The following is a 25,553-nucleotide window of genomic DNA, read 5'->3' on the forward strand; positions in this document are numbered from 1 at the left end:
GTTGTGGAAACACAATGTTTTTTTCCTGTTGTTGAAACACAGCATAAAAAAACACTACGCTTTATAGTACCAAAGTGAATGAGATTCTGGTTAATCCCATCTACACATTGTGGAAATAAAATGCTGTGGAAAAGCTGGGTTTTCAATGGTGCAGCATGTAAATTTCAGCTTTGGAAATGCAAGCGCTTTCACTATAATTTCACTAAGAAAAATTGCAGAGAAAAATGCAGTAAAAACCCAATGAAAAACGATGTGAAAAAAATGTGATGCATTTTTTTCCTAGTCCTAATGTGAAGTATTTGCAGTCTTCCAACTTATACTGCACATTAGCTCCTAGCACTGAAAAAGGAGATGCCTATCACAGCATTATGTGTGCATGTACAACTACTACTTCATGTAAATAAGCGCTTTAGCGCTGCGATTACGGCCCGTGGGGTCTTAGCTGCAGCATAAGCCACATGCACAGATATTCCACAGTCCTTGCATTTTTCTGCTCAGTTAGTTGCTAAGGGTCAGATGACACATTTATGGCCTATTTTAAGAATACTGGAAAATAAATGACTCCTGCATCTCCTTTAAAACAATCCGATCTTTATTGTATCAAATTAAAATGTGCGAACCGTCAAGTCTTTTCCTAGGCATTTTGGGTGTTAAAGCCCTTAGTCATGACCTTAAACTACAATACAAAACAGCACATATTAAAACAGTATAAAATATACCCTGGTCTCACATAGAGAGATACATGCCTTAGAGGAAAAACACAAATATGGGATATATAACTATTAGAGATGAGCGAACACTAAAATGTTCGAGGTTCGAAATTCGATTCGAACAGCCGCTCACTGTTCGAGTGTTCGAACGGGTTTCAAACCCCATTATAGTCTATGGGGAACATATACTCGTTAAGGGGGAAACCCAAATCCGTGTCTGGAGGGTCACCAAGTCCACTATGACACCCCAGGAAATGATACCAACACCCTGGAATGACACTGGGACAGCAGGGGAAGCATGTCTGGGGGCATAAAAGTCACTTTATTTCATGGAAATCCCTGTCAGCTTGCAATTTTCGCAAGCTAACTTTTCCCCATAGGAATGCATTGGACAGCGCTGATTGGCCAGAGTACGGAATTCGACCAATCAGCGCTGGCTCTGCTGGAGGAGGCAGAGTCTAAGATTGCTCCACACCAGTCTCCATTCAGGTCCGACCTTAGACTCCGCCTCCTCCGGCAGAGCCAGCGCTGATTGGCCAAAGGCTGGCGAATGCGTTCCTATGGGAATGCAGAGACTTAGCAGTGCTGAGCCAGTTCTGCTCAACTACACCGTGTGCCGGTCAGCCCATCTGATATAGCAGAGCCGAGTGTGAACACTCGGCTCTGCTACATCAGATGTAGCAGAGCCGAGGGTGCACTAGAACCCTTATGCACACTCGGCTCTGCTACATCAGATGTAGCAGAGCCGAGGGTGCACTGGAACCCCTGTGCAAACTCAGCTCACGCTAATAGAATGCATTGGCCAGCGCTGATTGGCCAATGCATTCTATTAGCCCGATGAAGTAGAGCTGAATGTGTGTGCTTAGCTCAACTACTCCACCGGCGTAGTTGAGCTAAGCACACACATTCAGCTCTACTTCATCGGGCTAATAGAATGCATTGGCCAGCGCTGATTGGCCAGAGTACGGAATTCGACCAATCAGCGCTGGCTCTGCTGGAGGAGGTGGAGTCTAAGATCGCTCCACACCAGTCTCCATTCAGGTCCGACCTTAGACTCCGCCTCCTCCGGCAGAGCCAGCGCTGATTGGCCAAAGGCTGGCCAATGCATTCCTATGGGAATGCAGAGACTTCGCAGTGCTGAGCCAGTTCTGCTCAACTACACCGTGTGCCGGTCAGCCCATCAGATGTAGCAGAGCCGAGTGTGCATAAGGGTTCTAGTGCACCCTCGGCTCTGCTACATCTGATGTAGCAGAGCCGAGTGTGCATAAGGGTTCTAGTGCACCCTCGGCTCTGCTACATCTGATGTAGCAGAGCCGAGTGTGCATAAGGGTTCTAGTGCACCCTCGGCTCTGCTACATCTGATGTAGCAGAGCCGAGTGTGCACACTCGGCTCTGCTATATCAGATGGGCTGACCGGCACACTGTGTAGTTCAGCAAAACTGGCTCAGCACTGCTAAGTCTCTGCATACCCATAGGAACGCATTGGCCAGCCTTCGGCCAATCAGCGCTGGCTCTGCCGGAGGAGGCGGAGTCTAAGGTCGGACCTGAATGGAGACTGGTGTGGAGCGATCTTAGACTCCGCCTCCTCCAGCAGAGCCAGCGCTGATTGGTCGAATTCCGTACTCTGGCCAATCAGCGCTGTCCAATGCATTCCTATGGGAAAAAGTTTATATCACAAAAATCACAATTACACACCCGATAGAGCCCCAAAAAGTTATTTTTAAAAACAATCCTACCTAAATAAAGGTTATCCCTAGCTATCCCTGCCTGTACAGCTATCTCTGTCTCTTAGTCACAAAGTTCACATTCTCATATGACCCGGATTTGAAATCCACTATTCGTCTAAAATGGAGGTCACCTGATTTCGGCAGCCAATGACTTTTTCCGATTTTTTTCGATGCCTCCGGTGTCGTAGTTCCTGTCCCACCTCCCCTGCGCTGTTATTGGTGCAAAAAAGCACCAGGGAAGGTGGGAGGGGAATCAAATTTTTTTGGAGTTTGCCACATGATGTTCGATTCGAATCGAACACATCAAACAGCCTGATATCCGATCGAACATGTGTTCGATAGAACACTGTTCGCTCATCTCTAATAACTATTATTAATTTGATAAAATACATTACAATAGCGTTAAAATGTCTGAGAACATAAATTACAATAGCGTTATAATATAAAGTACAAATATAATCGGGAGAAACACAGCAAAATACTATAACAATAGGACATCAATGTTAAAATCTGGATTACATCATTATATTTTCTAAACCCATAATAACATATAATGACATTATATATAGAAACAACATTTTAAGTTTTTTATTTTTTTATTTTACTAAACTGTCCATTGTCCGTAGGCTGATAATTCCAGTATTTAGATTATCTTCTTCTAATACAACTCATTTACAAAGTTGTGCTCAGTGTGTTTTTAATCTAGATCTACATATATGTGTATTCGCATGTGTACCTAGCTCATTATATGTCTGTATATTTAAACAGACTAGAAATCACCATAGCAAACTGTACAGACAATGGCCTGGAAAGAAACGCTGGAAGAACACATAACAAATGAATGCAGAACCTTCTGCTCTCTTCTGACTTCCTAATGATATCATTGTCTCCAGGCCACTGCTGAGCGCTCAATCTTGCAATGTCCACATCATGAGACATGACCATTGAGGTTCTATCATAGGTCATAATGATGACCAGGGTTTGCTTATGTCACCTAAAAAATCAGAAGATGCCCAGGAAAGAAGACCAGGAGATGGCATTCAGGAGAGGTGAGGAAAGGTGAGTGTTCATTATTTTTCCACAACTTGCCTGGGCCTCCAATTATTGTACTGTGGGTTCTGAAACAACTAGCAGGCCAAGAAACTAGCTGGACAATTTTATAAATGTTTGGAAAAGAAATCTCTTGTATATGTTTGCCCATATCTAATGTTAACAAGATAGTTTTTAAACTTGTTTTTTAATTTTCAGTTTCCATGTCACTAGCTATATTAAAACAAAGTAGTTGCAATGTCCACTAAGTCTCACAATAGACTGACGCTCTCTGTTCTGTAGAGATCACTCCTCAGCAGACTTCTTATCACAGCAGCCAGAATTACAATGAAATATTGTATTATAAAGCTACAGTCAGATAACTTAGGATCCAACATTGACAGCAGATGTGTTATGACCCGGTCTCAGCAGTCTCGGCCTGTTAGGTTCAGGCGCAGAGTGTCCGGACGGCATTCAGCGCGTGAATCACCTGATGCACGGCAGGGGAATGTTCACACCAGACATGCTGTTTCTGCTCTGGCACTCAGGCGTGGATCACATGGTGAGTTGCCTGGTGGATCAGTGCCTGGTGTGTCTTGGCCTCTGAAGGGGTTAAGTTCTCTGCAGTGCTAAATACTTTACAGGCCATGGGCGAGGCCTTCTCTTTACTATATAAGGCTGTTGTACATGCTACCTGATGCCGGTCTTAAACTTCTGTTCCAGTGCTCCAGAAATGGTCTGTTGTCTGAAGCTGCTACCATCTGCATCCCGGCCCATCCAGTTTCTTGCTCCTGTTCACACAGGACTGGTTCGTTAAGTATTGAGCTCCTATCCAGACATAGTGTTCCGGGCGCAGCAAACCCTAGGTATTTTTCTGTTTGGAGGTTTGGAATTTTTTTGGTAGGGTTTTTTTTGGGTGTGTGATACTCAGTTCTGTTTTTTCCTATCCCTTGCTTAGTTCAGTTATTCTGTGTTTCACGTTTATTTTCTCCCTATTCTTTTGCGTTCTCATGTTCACCGTTAGTCCAAGTCTGGACATCCGTGGGGGGCTTGTTCTGTATCTGCCTCTCCTTCGTAAACGTGAAGCTAGACAGGGGCTCTATTTCCCTTTGTAGGTTAGCTACTTCTCCGGCTGTGCTCGTGCCCATTCAGGCAAGTTAGTCGGGCCCATGGCTACTTCTAGTTGTGCGAGGCAGGGTGTAGGAGTATCCACACTAGAAGTCCAAACTGCTCATACTTATTATTGTTTTTTATATATGTTTCTCCTTTACTGGACTGAGAAGTTATCAGTCAGGGGCCAGTCCGTGGTCAGGGATCCCCAGACCATAACAAGATGTTACAGAGCATGCATATACCACTTAGTCATAGAAGTAAGTGTATGTGGGGGAGCCATCAATATTTTACACCAGGTTTTTGCAATAAAATAATCAAGCATATTAATTTTTTTTCTTAAAGCATATTTCTACTATGGTTACAGTACATAGGGCACAATGAGTGCTCTCAGAAGGTGATCTATTGCATTTAAGCAAAAACACAATGTACTGTAGTTGATGTGGCTATATTTTTTGGTAGGTAGATATATTTTATGTGGGTGTCACGCATATGCTGTGATACATCCATGTCTTATACTGTAAAATGTTTTGTCACTACACATTCTGATATTAAGTAAATGAAGAGATTATGCCATATACAGTATGCACTCTATCCATAGGAGAAATAGCTGTTTGATGGTGTTGTCTTTCCCCCATTGTAAATTTAGCCTGACTTCAACTGACTGTAGGTTGAATGTAGATGTTCTTCTTTTGGATGGGATGCAACCATGCTCCCAATGACATTAGTTGGAATGCAGAAGATTACTGTAATTTGATTATCTTAGGTTGTCCCCACTGAACCAGCAGTAGCGGCATGTCTACATTCAACCTGGGGGGGGTTGTGAATTTAAGCTGCCATTATCAGGATCGATGGAGGATTCAACAGTCAGACCCTTACTGCTCAGCTATTTATCCTCTTTCTTATTTATTGAGAATAAACATGGTTCATGAAACACTCTCCTAAATAATAATAATAATCTTAATCCAGATATTTGTGCTATACCCTAAACATATAAAGGGATCAGATCAGAAAAACAGAAATAAATCAGCAAATAGGCCAAATATTGTGAGTTAGACAATGTGTAAGTGGTAACGTAATTAGAAAAACATAAGTATATTTGGACAATATTATCCCTTTTAGACATAACTGGTATATTGTTAGCAGTCGGCAATGTTCAGCAGTCTTCTGCCAGCAAAGTCAAAATATTAAAAGAAAACAAAATCTGGACAAAGAAAAATAATACCGCATATTTACTCATTAAAGTATGGAGAAATTGCCAACACTGACCATAAATCCCAAATGGAAAAGCCAGGTATGTCTTTGAACAAACTGGTTTCTCCTTAATCATTGTCCCTGCTGCTTAATTAACCTATTTTAGACAAAATCAAAGCTTTTGCACAGGGCTCATGTTGGCATAATGTGTTGTGAGTGTCACTAACAGAGCTAATGACTGGGATTTTGAGAACACCACATGAGGTTTTTCATGTGCATTGCCAAGACAGAACATCAGCTATTCCTGAAAATTATACATACTAGCCATCTGTGTGTAGCCCTCTGCCCTTTATGCTACGACGTTGAAAAGTCACACAATAAAAAGATAGCTATCTAGCTTTAGCTAGATGGCTAAAGATAGATAGATAGCTAGATATATATAGACAGTCTGTAATTAAATATTTTTATCTAGAATGAATAAAATAATAGGCAGCCACTGTTTGACCAATGAGGAAAAGGTTCAGCATGAATGGAAACATTAACCCTGAACTGACCAACCTATATTGGGCCGATCTTTCTTTTATTGACGCATTCGAAAAGCTATAACTTTTTTATATTTCCTTTGACAAATTTCTATAGGGCTGAGGCCGCACATTGCAAAAAAAGTTGCATGTCCGCACTTTGGTTTTTACCGCAAAGTGGGCATGGGATTCGCTTGAATCCCATCCACTTTGCCTGCATTGTAAAATGCTGCGATTTTTCTGGCCCATGGGGACCCAGCCTAAAATGGTTTTTAAACTTTAATGATATGGCGAAGGCAAATTAGAAAAAAAACAATATACTCCCAGAGTAATTCCTATGATAAATAGGGAGAGATAAGAGACTAAATGAATCAGATTGAATACACTACAGTCCAGCCTAATGCACTAGTGCTTTAAGCATTCTAATATAGTGTAATATAATATAGAGTAGTGAATAACTGCAATTTAAAAAAAATTGGGACTAAGATTAGAGAAATCGGGCTAAATAGGGATAATTTATTGTTTCTTGTAGCTGTTTTAACAAAGATCTACAAGAAGCTGCGACAATTGTTGATCAGCATTCACAGCTTCCAGCCAAGACAACTGTAGCTTTATGATCTTATGTATTAAAAGATGGTTGGACCATTGTACCAAACAAACCCTGTTACCTGTTACCTGTTAAAATTTAACAGTAGCCTTTTGTAATACAGTATTTCCATATAACATTATGAGCAATTTCAATCTCTATTTTTTTTTTTACTCTTTCAGTTGTAAAAATCAAATGTTTTAAAGAATATAAAACAATGCCCTATTGTTACTGCCCCATATTTCCATTTAGTGATGCCCCATATTTCCCCAAAGATGCCCCATATTTCCACACATGAAAGGAATACTTAACAGATTAGCCCAAGACTAAATGGTGTCAATGTGAGAAGACAGCTTACCTCTTTGATGAACTGCCCCAACTGATAACTTTCCCCAAAGCGTTCCAATAAATATTATTATAAGAAATGTCCCTTTTGTTGCCTTCTGCAGATATCTTTTATTCATTCTGTAAGAAATATAGTTATTAATGTTCAACATAACCCATGAAAAATAATATATCCATAATCTTATTTCCACTATAAAAGGCAAATTTGGGTTTTTTTACTGTTTATTTTATTAGGTACATATGGAACCAATTTGGTGTAAGTGTTGACTTGGAATGTTGACTCTTAATTTTCTTGTTCTTCAAATAATTGCTTTGGGAGAATGTGACAGCATGTGGAAGATATTCCATTTCTGTCCATATGAGGAAAATAAGTCCATACATAACTTGCTCCACAGAAGTTTGGGCAATATTTGAATCATCAGTAGCTATGGTTTGTGCAACATCCCAGAGTGCTCCTGCTTTAATTGTGTTCGTGTCTGTGCCTCTGGGTATGTTTGTATGTCTTGACTATATGTTCTATGTTCAGTGTATTGTATTGCTTCCTCTCCTCTTTACAATTTTCCTCAGTGTTTCTCCCTTCCATCTAGTTCCTCCCCACACGGTACATACCTGGCCTATCACAGACCACTGGGAGGGGTACTTGAGACCCAACTGCTTCTACACAGTCCCTGAGGGAAGAGAGTTCAGTCCAAGGCTCTTCTAAAGACAGCCCTGAGTGAGGGAGTTCCAGCTGTCTAGTATTTGGACACTGTTCCAGGTGGAGAGAAGGAGTCCTGTGCCAGGAGGTGCTATCTGGGACATGCTACTAAAGGTAACCAGACCCCTGCAAGGACTGCCTAGGAGTACAGACCCCAGTATCTTCTACTGGAGGTGGCTAAGGTGTAGAGATAGACTTGTTGGAGTGGAGTTGTGAGGGTAAACCATGTCCACTCTTATTTTTATACATTCTTTATACTGCTTGAGAAATTATATTTTTCTATGAAGTTGTTAATGCCTTATATAATCTAAGATGGCGCCTGTATTCGGGACTGTGAGAACAAAAGAGATATTATGAAGTTATCATGAGGGGGATGTATTATGACCACGAAGAGACTTCACGAGGTGAACATGAGCCCATCATGCACTCTAGGGACCAATCTGAGACTGACAACGCACCCGGATACAAGACACATATGCTTCCAGCCTGCCTACTATCTTATCTCTTGCATTCCTGTATAAGAACTGTAACTTCCTCAATAAACCTCAGTACCGTGTGAGCAGCCAGAGCGCCCAGTAGCATGGTCTGAGATTGAAACTGAACTTTGTGTCAGAGTCTCTCTTAGCAAGTGCGCACATGCATGATTGATTTGGAGCAGGTGACTGACCACTAGAAGTGACCCGTATTTTGGCGGAAGTCACGACCCCGTCAGATTATGGCACCAGAGTCTTATTATCACTGGGCATTCTCTCAATACCAGGATTTGGAGAACTGTACAGTAGGAGACTACTATACCCCCATTTGAAAGCTGCATGGTTCACAATGTACAGTTGCTGAGTAAAGTTTAAATCTGTTTCAACTATACTGCTGTTTCCTGAGTCATTTCTGAATTAACATCAGGGCCCTTTCAAACACCTTCAGAACAGCTCAGAGTAGAGAGGATCCCTTGCTAACTGGAACTACTACCACCAACATCTGGTAGTACAGCAGCCCCCCCCCATCTATGTCCGGTCTAGGAGCTGAGCTGCTCTCCATCTGGGTTGTGGCAGTTGTTTGTGCACCTGCTCTACTAGACATCTTATTAAAGGATACTTTGCAATGTATAAATGTTGTAGCAACTATTACCCAAGTTACCTCCAACCACCACTTTTGATATTCTTTCAGGTCTATTGGTTAAAATTAGCTCTCGAAGTGCCCCCTCCCATGTTGGGTCCTGCACTAGTTGGGAAAGGTAATTATCTTTAATTATTGCCAGAAACCTAGTAAAAGATAAATAAAGGTGGCAAAGCTCGAGGCTGAGAAAATAATTGCCAAGGAAATTAAAAATAATAAAAAATTATTATTCAACTACATAAATAAGAAAATAAAAACTGACAATCTATGTCCTCTCAAAAATAATCTGGGTGTAATGGTGGAGAAGGATAAGGAAAAGACAGATCTATTAAATGCCTTCTGTACCAAGACAAGAAAATCTGATGACCAAAGACATGCTTAGGGTTATTGTAAATTCGACATTGAATGTCACCTGTTTAACCCAGGAGGAATCAAAATACTAAAACAAATAAATCGCCAGTATCAGATTGCATACACCCCCAACTTCTGAAGGAATTATGCATGGTGATAGACAGACCCTTATATTTAATAGCTAAGGATTCAGTTATGACTGGGTCTGTTTCACAAGATTGGCGCATAGCAAGTGTGGTGTCAATACTAAAAAAAAGGGGTCTAAAAGTAAGTTTGACTTCTGTAATAGATAAGATACTTGAAGGTTTCTAAGAGATGCTATTCTGGAGTATCTCAATGTAAATAATCTTATAATACCCTATCAGTACAGGTTTATGTTAAATTGGTCCTGTCAGACTAATCTGATCAGCTTCTATGAAGAGATCAGTTCTATACTGAACATGGGTAATATGTGGTGTATCTGCACTTTTACAAGGCTTTTGATACTGTACCAAATAATGTACCACATGGTATACAAAACTAAAATGTTCAGACTGGGGTTAACATATACATTTGGGTTCACAACTGGCTTAGCGATAGAAAAGAGATGGTACTTATTACTCAGAATGGATCACAGTCATAAGTGGGGTGCCACAGAAGTCAGTATTGCGTCCTCTCCTTTCTAATATCTTTATTAATGACCTGGTAGAAGGTTTACAGATTAGGGTGTCCATATTTGCAAACTAAACTACATGGTAATCAAAAATGAGGATTGTAGAATATTACAGGGATAAAGGGAATCTGAACCTCCATGCTTCTCCTCTTATCGCCTTCCCCATCTACCCCGTGAGTGTTTGTTAAATTGGTTTCAACGTTGTCAATTGTAAAGGGTTTAGAGCTGCTCATTAAGATCAGGAATCTGGGCTTACAGAGGTACAATTCTCTTATACCCTGCAAAATATATCCCCTCAACTAGCTGTTCCAGGAAAGCATGCATGATATTTTAGGCAATTTAGAATGGTGAAAAGTTATCAAAAAGGTATATCTTCTTTGGTGTGCTGAAATCCTTGAGTCCTTCACACAGGGTTCCATTTTTGAAAGTTTATTTCATCACTATAGCCCCATATGAAAGGAGTTTCTGGCACTCACTGGGAATCATGAAGAATTTTTGCATTTATTTGCATCCAAAATTATTAAACATTTTGGTCAACATGACCTTCATCAATATGATGGATGCATGGTGGGAAAGGTGAAGTTCAGCGAAAATTGGAAGCAGGGCCCAGTAGTTCCCGATTCACATATGTACTATCTGTTTGTGATCTGGCCATCCTGATAGAACAGATGTTTTTAATACTTGACAGTCTTCATCTTGATCATTGCACGGTCAGGGTCTGGGGTTGCTGGCTGGGGTGGCATAGACACACAGGTCCAGTTTCTTTAGTCCAAAACAAAGGTAGAGTTTTTTTCACTCAAAAATATAGTGCAGCAACAAAAGGAAAACAATACAAAAATAAATACCTGCCCGGCTAGGCTCTAACTAAGCATAAGAATAGGTTACCTCACCTAGAGTAACAGAAATCCAAAAGCCAGTAGAATCATTCAGGACACAGCTCCCAAAAATATGACCTCTCTGTTTGTTCTCCAGCCAAACTCTACCAAAGTGTTGTTACTGGAGCTGGCTTCTTAAGCCTCCTTGACGAGGAGACTCTCTGCAGCTGAGTCGCTGCTGGAACATGCCCAAAGTGTGGACTGGAGGGTGTGTGGAATGACAGGTCCCATTACCAACCTACCTGTCATTCCCAAAAATCTAGCCCAGTAACTGGAACTCTGAAATAACCCTCAGCAGACAATAGTTATCTGCTGAGAAATGTTCTTTCTGGAGTTTTCTCATCTTACCCACCTTAGTAGTCTGGGTAAGATGTACACCCCCTCCATTACCTGACCAGCCATCGGCTTACAGCACTTAGGAATTTGTTGCAGGCGCAAATCAGAAACTCTTAAATATTTAATCGCTGTGTGAACTTACCCTAAATATTTGGACACCCATGCAAATGAAGATATCTGCGGTCATGATCTATGTTACACCTTCCACTGTTAAATAGGAAACAGCATTGGCATTAGTTGCCTGCAAGATGCCATGAAGTGCATCGTCCGATTTCGAGAAAGGGGTATTTGTGAGGTACCACATAAATGGTCGATCCTTAAGGATCATAGCAAGTGAATTGAATTACCCAATATCGACAGTGGCCTATGTGATTACGGAGTGGAAGGTGAACGGTGATTGTCGGAATGTGCCCTGAGTCAGCAGACCCCCTGAAACTGGGGAGACAGAGACCAATGAGTTCTGGCCAGAGAAAACGCACCCAACTGATGGGTCACATACATCACGAGTTTCCACAGGCAACCGGGAGTATTGTGTCGATCAATACCATCCGTAAGGAAACACATCTGCAGGGTTCTACCATATGCATAAATGTTGTTTTTCTATTCTACCACAGGTGTCCAAATACTTATTGGTAGACAAGGTACAAGACAGGTAACACTTTTGGTTTGGCAGGATTTCATTCATGGTGAGCATTGGATAATGTGAGCACTTTAGTGCTTCATTTAAATCTTTGGGATCAATAAATATTCACAGCTTGCCTGGTTTCTTAACAGTCACCATGCTACTTCTTTATACTGTAGGTTCTATGACCCTATTTTATTACTCCTAACTTCTGTCAATTTGCGCTTTCAACTCTAAGTGAGGCTTGAACTCTACATGGTTCGTGTTGTACAGCAGGTACTGTTTCATCTATTTGTGAGTGATACTCTGCTGGAGACATCCCAGCCCATGAAAAAGGTCTGTATACTCGGTAACGGGTAGCTCCACAGTCTAGCTGACAATAAACCTTTGTTCCTGCCTTTCTGCCAATGCTAAGTTCTTCTAGTAGCACAGACCATTGTGCTCCTGGAGTGCTTACTGCTCCTATTTGATGAATAATTGTGAATATTGACTTTTCTAAGCTGCTACTCTCGGTCTGTTTAGACATATGTATTTTGGCATTTGTTTTCTGTCTGTATACCTGGAAAAATGGTTTTGCTTTTTGCTCGATCCCAGAACTATTCTTTCTCTGATCTGTTCATCATGTAATATTGCAAACTCAAAGGTTACCCCAAGCTTCTTCAGCTTTATCACATACTGATCAATAGTCTCTCTACTGGACCTTGGTTTGTGTTATTGAATATGTACCTTTCATATATAAGGTTACATTCTGGTAGAAAAGGACTCTGTAATGGATCCAGAATTTTCTATATATCCAGCTTATCAGTATAAGTGTCAGGTGCTGATAAACATGCAGCCTTTCCCTATATTCCAAGCATAATATTGCTATCTTTACCTTGGTATCTTTCTTATCTAGTTCAGTTGCCGCCCCCTAATCCTCCAACTGGGGTCTGAAATATGTCCAGATAAAGGGGTTGTGCTATTATGGACACTTATACCCTATACACCGGAGATCAGGAGAACAGGGGACAGAAAGTTCCCTTAAAGTCTTCTTGTGAATAGAGTATCAGTGCACTTTGCATGACTGGTACTCCATTTACTTCTATTGGACTGTGGGCACTGACTAAGATTACAGGCCCATAGAAGTGAATGGAGGATTGGCCATCCAAGCACAGTAGTACTCCACTCACAAGGAGGTTTTAGGGGGACTTTTTAGCCACCTGTTCTCCCAATTGCTGGGGGCCTGGCAGTCAGGCCTACAGTATCCAGACACTTATCTCCTTTAACTTTACAGTCCATAGGAATTGGCATAGGATGATTCTTGGCAGCCAATTTCAGTCTTGCTGTGTGCCTCTTATTAATAAATTATCAGAGAATTCATTTTTGTTGATTTTCTCTGTGATATTAGGACGTAGTAAATGGATTGACTTCTAACTCACTAAAACCCACCCCACTTCTTACACCAAGTTTCCTGATCCATGCAGAGTAATTCAGCAATAACTTTATTAAGATACATATAACATAGGTTACCAACTGTCTAAACATGTAACTAACTCCTAACATAGCAAGGCTTGGGAGCTGAAGAGGCAGAAGACTCATGTGGTAGGGTACTGCTGCCCACCACCAGGATTGCAAGGAACCAAAGAAAGCTGGTAAATAAAATGTGAAGTCATTCAGTATTGACTTGTTTTTTATGCATTGCAAGAATTAAGCTTTATATTAATGCCTTGAGCATGTTTAATATCTTTTTATCCCTGACAATAATCTACATTTCTCCTACAAAATCAATGAATAATACTTGTTTTTATGACATTCCGTTTATTCAACATTACTCCTATTAACCTTTATTAGTTGTTATTGATGGATTATATAATGCATGTATACATGATCCAGGTTTCATTTAAACTGAAATAAATCATCATTGCCCACTGTGTATACTTGTAGTGGCTTTCAGTCCATTTATCTGCTTTATGGTTTGAAAGCCAAATAAATTGTAGTTCACGGTCTACAATTCCTTTAGCATGATATCTATAGACATTTACATAGAAATTAGTAGAACTCCTGCTGTGTAATAATAATATATTCTAACGGGTATGTGTACACAGAGTTTTTTTTAGCATGGATTCTGGTGCATTCTCCGTGCAAAAATCTAGTGAGTCAGCAACAAATACTATTTTTTTTCAGTGCCACCTATCTTGCCATACTTCAGTCCTGAAAATGGCAAACCAAATTGTAGCGAGAAATTAGACAATTATTCTAGTTGGCCTAACTAACATACGGACCGGAAAACCACAATCTAAGTTGTGAGCCTTTTGACATATTGATATAGACATATATTGATTTAGACATTTGTGAACTCTATATGAACAAACCCTAAAATGTAATTTTCATCTTATCTATATTTTTATTAGCTTTCTTGGTACAAATCTTGATGCAACTAAACTCAGTTATCTAAAAAATATTAAAAAGAAATAAAAACATTTTCATGTAATCAGTTTTTTATAAAACAATTGAGATGTCAGCTCGACTAACTATTAGTCATGGCAGTTCTATTTTTTCATCCAGCCGACTCCCCCAAAAAAACATTCATAAAAAGAAACCTCAAAGTTTGTTCAATAGGATAAATATTGTTTGGGCAGCCATGCATTGAATGAAAAGTGACTTCAATTATTTCAGTTATTATCTTGAATGTATTTCAATAATTATCTGTGAAAAACATTTTGAGCAACTTACTGTACATGGAAAATTAATCGGATTTTACTGGCTTTTACGGAAGTAATTAAGGAGTTGATTCACTGGAATAATAATCCATCCATAACTTTAGGATAATCCTTGAAAACTTTAAATACATATGTCAGAATGATGTTGTAAAGGTTTACTGGAGTATTTTTAGAAGCTTTTATAACAAGAAATGCAAATAGAAATTAGTAAAGCCTATTTTGTAAAAACACCAGCAGAATATGCAGCATATAAATTTAAGAAAAACCTAAAAGCCGGTAGTTATAACAATTTAATCTCTTCCATATAAGCATCCTTTAGAGGCATATCTAGCTGGTTAGCATTGTTTTAACATTAGGTACTAATTATATATGTTTTTTTACTTTTCATACCACTAATTAAAGGGGTATCCCCATCTCAAGGATCCTATTTATACTGGCAGTTTAAGTAAATTGAAGACTTTTCCTAACTATATTGCTTTAAAAATGCTGCTTTGTTTTCCTGCTGTGTGACTTTATTCCTCCTATTGCTTACACAGCGCTTTCATAACACCAGACCTATGTGATAGGACAAGTGACATCACTCACTGCTGTCACTGATATCTACAGTTCTGCCAGTAGGACAATCACTTCAGCTAATTGCAGTTTATATATAGAGATAACAGATAGGGCTTTATAACTAAACATACAGATAGCACTTAGTCTGTTCTGTACAATCATGTGCATATTATATGATCTGCATTTATATTAGATTTCTAGTAATTATAATAGGTATTGTGATACGTCATAGTTTCGTGTTCAGCAAGCTGCAATCAGTAGCTGGGGGGATGAGAAATACAGGAAGTGAGAAGAGACAGCAGGCAAAGCTGCTGAAACAGAGAGATGGAGAAACTCCTTTAATGACTAGATAAACAGAAAACACAGAACCAAAAGAATTTCATAAAAATTACAAAAAATATATTTATGAAATATTCAACAAATAAAAAACATGCAAGACAATGGAGGACAACAAAGGAGGATCCACCTAGATGTTTGGCGGACAAATACCGCAACCCTCCCACTAATGGCTAGCTGGAAGTAACCCCTGAATATATAAAATATGCATATAAACCCAAATTGTAAAGATGGAAATATAGAAATTCATGTTGTTCTAGTAAAAAAACAATGTCCAAATGGTAACATATGCACAATATACAATATAGTGGCTGATCCAGGTAATAAACAATAGTTATCTAGGCATTATGCAAATACCAAAAATCAGGCATTTGCAGCACATATCAGGTATTTTTTACACAAGGACAAACCACAATCAATGTTAATACTAGAGATGAGCGAACAGTGTTCTATCGAACTCATGTTCGATCGGATATTAGGCTGTTCGGCATGTTCGAATCGAATCGAACACCGCGTGGTAAAGTGCGCCATTACTCGATTCCCCTCCCACCTTCCCTGGCGCCTTTTTTGCTCCAATAACAGCGCAGGGTAGGTGGGACAGGAACTACGACACCGGTGACGTTGAAAAAAGTAGGCAAAACCCATTGGCTGCCGAAAACATGTGACCTCTAATTTAAAAGAACAGCGCCGCCCAGCTTCGCGTCATTCTGAGCTTGCAATTCACCGGGGACGGAGGTTTCCGTCCAGTTAGCTAGGGGTTAGATTCTGGGTAGGCAGGGACAGGCTAGATAGGAAGGAGAAGACAACCAACAGCTCTTATAAGAGCTAAATTCCAGGGAGAAGCTTGTCAGTGTAACGTGGCACTGACGGGCTCAATCGCCGCAACCCAGCTTTCCCAGGATCCTGAATGGAATACACTGTCAGTGTATTCCCGTATACCCGATATATACCCCCGATACCCGTTCCAACGGTGTGCCCCCCCACCTTCACCCCAGAAATACCCTGCAAGTCCCCTAGCAATAGGATTGGGGCTATATACACCCACTATTTTTGCTACTGCCATATAGTGCCATTGTCTCACTGGGAATTCAAAGAATATATTGGGCTTACATATAACTTCAATTCCAGGGAGAAGCTTGTCAGTGTAACGTGGCACTGACGGGCTCAATCGCCGCAACCCAGCTTTCCCAGGATCCTGAATGGAACACACTGACAGTGTATTCCCGTATACCCCATATATACACCCCAAATCCCCGTTCCAACGGTGTGCCCCCCCACCTTCACCTCAGAAATACCCTGCAAGTCCCCTAGCAATAGAATTGGGGCTATATACACCCACAATTTTTGCTACTGGTATATAGTGCCATTGTCTGACTGGGAATTCAAAGAATATATGGGGGTTATGTGCACCCACAATTTTTAATACTGGTATACAGTGCCATTGTCTGACTGGGAATTCAAAGAATATATGGGGGTTACGTGCACCCACAATTTTTGCTACTGCTATACAGTTCCATTGTCTGACTGGGAATTCAAAGAATATATGGGGGTTATGTGCACCCACAATTTTTAATACTGGTATACAGTGCCATTGTCTGACTGGGAATTCAAAGAATATATGGGGGTTATGTGCACCCACAATTTTTACTACTGGTATATAGTGCCATTGTCTGACTGGGAATTCAAAGAATATATGGGGGTTATGTGCACCCACAATTTTTAATACTGGTATACAGTGCCATTGTCTGACTGGGAATTCAAAGAATATATGGGGGTTATGTGCACCCACAATTTTTACTACTGGTATACAGTGCCATTGTCTGACTGGGAATTCAAAGAATATATGGGGGTTATGTGCACCCACAATTTTTACTACTGGTATACAGTGCCATTGTCTGACTGGGAATTCAAAGAATATATGGGGGTTATGTGCACCCACAATTTTTACTACTGGTATATAGTGCCATTGTCTGACTGGGAATTCAAAGAATATATGGGGGTTATGTGCACCCACAATTTTTAATACTGGTATACAGGGCCATTGTCTGACTGGGAATTCAAAGAATATATGGGGGTTACGTGCACCCACAATTTTTGCTACTGCTATACAGTTCCATTGTCTGACTGGGAATTCAAAGAATATATGGGGGTTATGTGCACCCACAATTTTTAATACTGGTATACAGTGCCATTGTCTGACTGGGAATTCAAAGAATATATGGGGGTTATGTGCACCCACAATTTTTAATACTGGTATACAGTGCCATTGTCTGACTGGGAATTCAAAGAATATATGGGGGTTATGTGCACCCACAATTTTTACTACTGGTATACAGTGCCATTGTCTGACTGGGAATTCAAAGAATATATGGGGGTTATGTGCACTCACAATTTTTACTACTGGTATACAGTGCCATTGTCTGACTGGGAATTCAAAGAATATATGGGGGTTATGTGCACCCACAATTTTTACTACTGGTATATAGTGCCATTGTCTGACTGGGAATTCAAAGAATATATGGGGGTTATGTGCACCCACAATTTTTACTACTGGTATACAGTGCCATTGTCTGACTGGGAATTCAAAGAATATATGGGGGTTATGTGCACCCACAATTTTTAATACTGGTATATAGTGCCATTGTCTGACTGGGAATTCAAAGAATATATGGGGGTTATGTGCACCCACAATTTTTAATACTGGTATACAGTGCCATTGTCTGACTGGGAATTCAAAGAATATATTGGGGTTATGTGCACCCACAATTTTTACTACTGGTATACAGTGCCATTGTCTGACTGGGAATTCAAAGAATATATGGGGGTTACGTGCACCCACAATTTTTGCTACTGCTATACAGTTCCATTGTCTGACTGGGAATTCAAAGAATATATGGGGGTTATGTGCACCCACAATTTTTAATACTGGTATACAGTGCCATTGTCTGACTGGGAATTCAAAGAATATATGGGGGTTATGTGCACCCACAATTTTTACTACTGGTATACAGTGCCATTGTCTGACTGGGAATTCAAAGAATATATGGGGGTTATGTGCACCCACAATTTTTACTACTGGCATACAGTGCCATTGTCTGACTGGGAATTCAAAGAATATGTGGGGGTTATGTGCACCCACAATTTTTACTACTGGTATATAGTGCCATTGTCTGACTGGGAATTCAAAGAATATATGGGGGTTATGTGCACCCACAATTTTTAATACTGGTATACAGTGCCATTGTCTGACTGGGAATTCAAAGAATATATGGGGGTTATGTGCACCCACAATTTTTACTACTGGTATACAGTGCCATTGTCTGACTGGGAATTCAAAGAATATATGGGGGTTATGTGCACCCACAATTTTTAATACTGGTATATAGTGCCATTGTCTGACTGGGAATTCAAAGAATATATGGGGGTTATGTGCACCCACAATTTTTAATACTGGTATACAGTGCCATTGTCTGACTGGGAATTCAAAGAATATATTGGGGTTATGTGCACTCACAATTTTTACTACTGGTATACAGTGCCATTGTCTGACTGGGAATTCAAAGAATATATGGGGGTTACGTGCACCCACAATTTTTGCTACTGCTATACAGTTCCATTGTCTGACTGGGAATTCAAAGAATATATGGGGGTTATGTGCACCCACAATTTTTAATACTGGTATACAGTGCCATTGTCTGACTGGGAATTCAAAGAATATATGGGGGTTATGTGCACCCACAATTTTTACTACTGGTATATAGTGCCATTGTCTGACTGGGAATTCAAAGAATATATGGGGGTTATGTGCACCCACAATTTTTACTACTGGTATACAGTGCCATTGTCTGACTGGGAATTCAAAGAATATATGGGGGTTATGTGCACCCACAATTTTTAATACTGGTATATAGTGCCATTGTCTGACTGGGAATTCAAAGAATATATGGGGGTTATGTGCACCCACAATTTTTAATACTGGTATACAGTGCCATTGTCTGACTGGGAATTCAAAGAATATATGGGGGTTATGTGCACCCACAATTTTTACTACTGGTATACAGTGCCATTGTCTGACTGGGAATTCAAAGAATATATGGGGGTTACGTGCACCCACAATTTTTGCTACTGCTATACAGTTCCATTGTCTGACTGGGAATTCAAAGAATATATGGGGGTTATGTGCACCCACTTTTTAATACTGGTATACAGTGCCATTGTCTGACTGGGAATTCAAAGAATATATTGGGAATACAAATACCCTCATTTCTTGCTACTGCCATATAGTGCCAGTGTCTGACTGGGAATTCAAAGAATATATTGGGGTTATGTGCACCCACAATTTTTAATACTGGTATATAGTGCCATTGTCTGACTGGGAATTCAAAGAATATATGGGGGTTATGTGCACCCACAATTTTTACTACTGGTATATAGTGCCATTGTCTGACTGGGAATTCAAAGAATATATGGGGGTTATGTGCACCCACAATTTTTAATACTGGTATACAGTGCCATTGTCTGACTGGGAATTCAAAGAATATATGGGGGTTATGTGCACCCACAATTTTTAATACTGGTATATAGTGCCATTGTCTGACTGGGAATTCAAAGAATATATGGGGGTTATGTGCACCCACAATTTTTACTACTGGTATACAGTGCCATTGTCTGACTGGGAATTCAAAGAATATATGGGGGTTATGTGCACCCACAATTTTTGCTACTGGTATACAGTGCCATTGTCTCACTGGGAATTCCACAAATAATTTGGGGATTCATTCACCCTACATCTCAGGCTCTTGCCATATTCACCCAGGTTGTCAGTGCTGCACCAGCTCGTTCCCAGACAGCTCGGCCCGAAAAACACGTTACCTATATAGAGGATTTGGACAATGAAGACAACATGTTCTAAATCTAATGTCTGCACCTTCTCCAGAATTAAAATAAAGGCAGCGTTTAACTTTCAAATAGCACTGCACAAAGGAAGAGCTTATCAGCTTGTCTCATGACATGCTACTGAAAAGTTTCATTTGTGTATCTTAATGTAAATATAGTTGTATAAGCTTTTTGGGTTTTAGGCACTGCCAAGTTATTTATTACCACCCGCTCCCTTATAATGATGATGACGCCAAAGTCACTGTGGGTGTTCAGAGCTCACAGCTTTGGGTGACATTTGTCTTGCTCTCTGTCGGTACCAGCTGTCTTTTTGGATACCGTAAAGTTATGTTGACTTTATTAACAGCTATAGAAGCTTTAGCCAGGTTGTGACGGTGTGTAACCCTAACAACACTAAGTGGGATACACATTAATAGTCAGTCTATGTACGCTAAACGTATCACTGAAGTAATTTTTTTTCCCTCTCCCCTAATATAAGAAAGGAACAGACATTAGACCTAGACCGGGGTTCGAGGCTTGAAAAAATCCAGTATTATTTGTTCTTCATGATGTGAAATATGTGTTGAAAAGCAACCCAAGATGAAGTCAGCCATGTGTGCCAGTGTGTTACTTGGCATGCCTTTGCTGGCCCCAACTGTAAGGGTCACTCTCCATTTCCTCCATTTTCCACTCCCCTTCACACCATTTGTGGTGAAGCAATGGGATGCACTGAAGTGCACCCTCTAGCCTCGTGTGGGATAGGGACATCAGATGCCACTCCAACCCCCTCGTCTTCCTCCGCCAGCCAACGGTGCGAAGATAAGAGGAGTGTGCTCTGAATGTTTTCTGCCTAGCAGAGGCTAGTTCTCACTTACGAAAATGGCCCCACTTTGACCTGTATATCAGGCACAATGGTGTAGGTTTCAAAGAAACATGGCACCAACAAGTTGGAAAACGTGGGCCATGCGTGGACCGTGTTTGAGTCTGGCAAGCTCCAGATCTGCTACCAGGTTCCAGCCATTATCACAGGCGCAAAAATGCCAGGCCCCAGGTGTAGCAGGGAAAAAAAAATGCCATCTCAGCCAGGATGGCATCCCTGACCTCGGAGGCACTGTGCTGTCTGTCCCCCAAGCTGATCAGTTTCAGCACGGCCTGCTGACATCTCCCCATGCCAGTGTTACAGTGTTTTCCGCTAGTAGCTGGGGTGGAGGTTGCAGCTTCGTAGGGTTTCAGTCTACTCCTGCCATGAATTTTGGCCTGGGAGAGGAGATAGGCCACCCCAGTTTGCACCCGGGGAACAGACTCCACCACATTCACCCTGCCTGTCATTAAAGATAAGTACTGCAGCATCCCTGACCACAGGCGCTTGTCCATGTGTCGGTGGTCAAGTGGACCTTGCAGCAAAGCGCAGAGCTCTGGGCCCGACTGATGTTATGGGACACATGCAGGCGCAAGGCAGAGACAGCACACCAAGAGAAGTAGTAACGGCTAGGCCCAGCATAGGGAGGTGCCCCAGCTGCCATCTGCTGATGGAAGGCCTGGGTCTCCAGAAGCATAAACAAACACCAACATCTCCAGGGCCAGCAGTTTATCGATGAGGCTGTTACAGGCTTGGGCATGGGGGTGGGTTGTATTGTACTTCTGCCTGCAATGAAAAGCTTGGGAAATGTGGAGTGGCTGGGAAGAGGCGCATGATGGTGCAGGCCAAAAGGGCGCATGAGGGTGAACTCCCCAATGTGTCAGAGATAGGTGTGTAGGTGTCCTTGCATCATATACTTGCACCATATTTGGCTTTGGAAGTTAATTTTGTGCCAAAAAGTGGTTAAGACAGCGATCCCTCAGCTACTCCCGTTACACTGTCTATTGAAGTTACCATCTGTGGAAGTGGACCACCATTTCTAAGATCCCAAAGGAAGCAGGCAAGAGATGTGCAGTTCAGAAAAAAAGATGAGAAAATAAGTTTAGGCTGTAGAGCACAGAGGGATCGGAGAGGACAGAGCTGGTGTCGGCCAGGTATTCCCACAACATGCGCCTATACTTGTCCCTCCTGGTGACACTAGGCCCCTGAGTGGCAGTAATTTGTCCAGGGGGGCCATTAACGTGTTCCAGACCTAGGAATAAGTCTTCCAACAGGGTAGAGTTTTGCATGCCTTTGCTTCTACCCACTGTTTTTGCTGCTTAGCTTCCCTCCACATCTACTCTGCTTTCACCCCTAAACATCACCCCAGTTTATGCCTTTGCTTCTACCCAGGTTTTTTGTTGATTTAGCTTCCCTCTACATCTACACTGCTTTAGCCCCTAGACATCACCCCTGTCCATGTGGGGTCGGTGGCCTCGTCATCCACCAACTCCTCTTCCAATTGCGCACTGCCCCCTTACTGCAAACCGCACATGACCACAGCTTGCCTTGATGGCAACTGTGTCTCATGATCCCCACTTAGGTCCAGACAAGTCGGTGGCGGGTCCAAAACCCCAAAATTGGAAGGAAATGGCAGATGCTGCAGTATTTCTAACACCTGTTCCTGGTGCTCGGGCCTGGTCTGTGTTGTACCCTGCACCCTGCTTAACGCATCTGCCATATCCGAAGTTGTGCTGAGCGCATGCTAATGTTTCGTGTCCAGTGCAATGGATGGGATGGGATTTCACATAAGTCTGCCACCCATGGCCACTCATGGTTGAGCAACTGAGGGAGTTGACTTTGATGAACCCGAGGGTTTTGGAGTTGGAACTACATCAAAGGTCTGTGCTGCTCACACACTCTGCTCAACACATGATATGTTTAGTGCCAGCAGTGTGGAGACGTCGCACAACAGCCGTTGTTCCAGCAGGTACAGGCGTTGTAGGAGTGCATAGAGGCTAGCAGCGGCAACTATACACTTTAAAAACTATCCGCACAAGCACCACACTATCACCAGTAGCTCAGGAACATTGGGGTACCTTTTTCAAAAGATTAGCAGCAATGAGTTAAAAACGTGGCCCAGGCATGGAATATGTTGCAGGCTGCCAAGCTACAGAGCCAATCCCAGGTTACGGCCATTATCACACATGACAACATGCCTGGGCCCAGGTGCAGTGGCAAAAACCACATTGCCGTCTCATCGAGGATGGCATGACTCACTTTGTAGGCAGTGTGCTGTCTGGCCCCCAAGCTGATGAGCTTCAGCACGGCCCGCTGACGTCTCCCCACACCAGTGTTGCAGCGTTTCCAGCTCGTAGCTGGGGTCAATTTAACAGCGGAGGAGGGTGGTGTTTCAGCCCTCCTCCCAGGAATGTTGTGTGGGGAGACAAGTCAGGCCACCACATTTTGCGACCCGGTCCACGCCTCAACTACATTCAACCACTGTGCCCAAATTGAAAGTTAGCGTCCCTGTCCGCATGCACTTGTCCATTCGTAACTGGTCACATGGAACTTTAGGGCTAAGCGCTGAATTTAGGGACCGCCTCATGTTTGGGGGAAAGTGCTGGTGTGGACGGCACAGTGCGGTGGCGCAGTAGACACTCTGCCCAAAAAGGGCAGAGTGTCCCCCAGCCGGGATTCCAACATCTCCTGGGCCAGATTTCTTGAGATGAGGCCGTTGAAGCCTTGGGCATGTGGGTGGGTTGCGCTGTACTTTAGCATGAAATGAAAGGCTTGGGAGATGGGGAGTTGCTGGGAAGAGGCGCATGATGGCGCGGGCAAAAGGAGAAATGGCAGGAAAAGGTGAGGATAAGGGTGAACTCCCCAAAGTGTCAGAGGCAGATGTGGAGGTGTCCTGGCTCCTGGTCTGGACTGCAGCGCCAGCCCTGTCAACAGTGGAAGAGGCAGTGGCCGCCAGGCCAAACGACGATTATCCTGCGCTTGCTCTCACCCACTGAGCCCAGGGGCAGCGGGGATAAACAAATTGCCATCTCATCCAGGATGGCATCCCTGACCTCAGAGGCAATGTGCTGTCCGTCTCCCAAGCTGATGAGCTTCAGCCCAGCCTGCTGACGTCTCCCCACACCAGTGTTGCAGCGTTTTCAGCTCGTAGCTGGGGTCAATCTAACAGCGGAGGAGGAGGAGGGTGGTGTTTCAGCCCTCCTCCCAGGAATGTTTTGTGGGGAAACAAGTCAGGAAAATTCTTGAAACGGGAGAGTTTTGCATCTTTGCCCTTGCTGCCTATGGACATCCCTTTGCCTCTAGCCACCATTTTCCCTGCTTTGCTTGCCTCCACATCCACACTGCTTTTGCCCCTAGACATCACCCCAGTCCATGCCTTAGCTTGTACCCCCAGTTTTTCCTGCTTAGCTTGCCTCCACATCCACACTGCTTTTGCCCCTAGACATCACCCCAGTCCATGCCTTAGCTTGTACCCCCAGTTTTTCCTGCTTAGCTTGCCTCCACATCCACACTGCTTTTGCCCCTAGACATCATCCCTATCCATGCCTCTTCCCCTAGCCATAACTCTGCCACCCCTGGAAACTCATGGTGCAGAAACTTTGGTTGCTGACTTTGAGGAACCCTTGGGTTTTGTAGATGGAACTCCATCAAAGGTCTGTGCAGCTCACACACCCTGCTCAAGATATGGTATTGTAGGGTTTCAGCGTGTGTGAATGACAGACAACAGCCTGTGTTTGGACAGATGTAGGCCTTGCTAGAGTGTTTTTAGGCTAGCAGCGACTCCTGTGCACTTGCAAAAGTGGGCGCACAAGCGCCGCATTTTCAACAGTAGCTTCGGTACATTTGGGTATGTTTTTAAAAAACTTTGCACCACTAGGTTAGACGTGGGCCAAACATGGAACGTGTTGGAGGCTGGCAAGCTCCAGAGCCGCTACCAGGTTCCAGCCATTATCACAGGCGTAAAAATGCCAGGCCCCAGGTGTAGCAGGGAAAAAAAAATGCCATCTCAGCCAGGATGGCATCCCTGACCTCGGAGGCACTGTGCTGTCTGTCCCCCAAGCTGATGAGCTTCAGCACCGCCTGCTGACGTCTCCCCACACCAGTGTTTTAGCGTTTGCCGCTAGTAGCTGTGGTGGAGGTTGCAGCGTCGTAGGGTTTCAGTCTACTCCTGCCATGAATTTTGGCCTGGGAGAGGAGATAGGCCACCCCAGTTTGCACCCGGGGAACAGACTCCACCACATTCACCCTGCCTGTCATTAAAGATAAGCACTGCAGCATCCCTGACCACAGGCGCTTGTCCAAGTGTCGGTGGTCAAGTGGACCTTGCAGCAAAGCGCGGAACTAAGGGCCCACCTGATGTT

The 25,553-nt window shown here is 42.4% G+C and overlaps 1 protein-coding gene across 1 annotated transcript in view; it reads right to left on the reverse strand.

Annotated features, from left to right (window-relative positions):
- Positions 1-25,553, reverse strand: part of TAFA2 (TAFA chemokine like family member 2) — a 172,844-nt gene that overhangs the window by 15,139 nt on the left and 132,152 nt on the right. The window contains exon 3 of the mRNA XM_075274384.1: positions 7,236-7,342. Coding sequence (XP_075130485.1) covers positions 7,236-7,341 — 106 coding nt within the window. The 5' untranslated portion in view covers position 7,342. The remainder of the gene's footprint in view (positions 1-7,235; positions 7,343-25,553) is intronic.

Source organism: Leptodactylus fuscus, chromosome 5 (genome assembly GCF_031893055.1).
Source record: "Leptodactylus fuscus isolate aLepFus1 chromosome 5, aLepFus1.hap2, whole genome shotgun sequence".
Classification (NCBI taxonomy): domain Eukaryota; kingdom Metazoa; phylum Chordata; class Amphibia; order Anura; family Leptodactylidae; genus Leptodactylus; species Leptodactylus fuscus.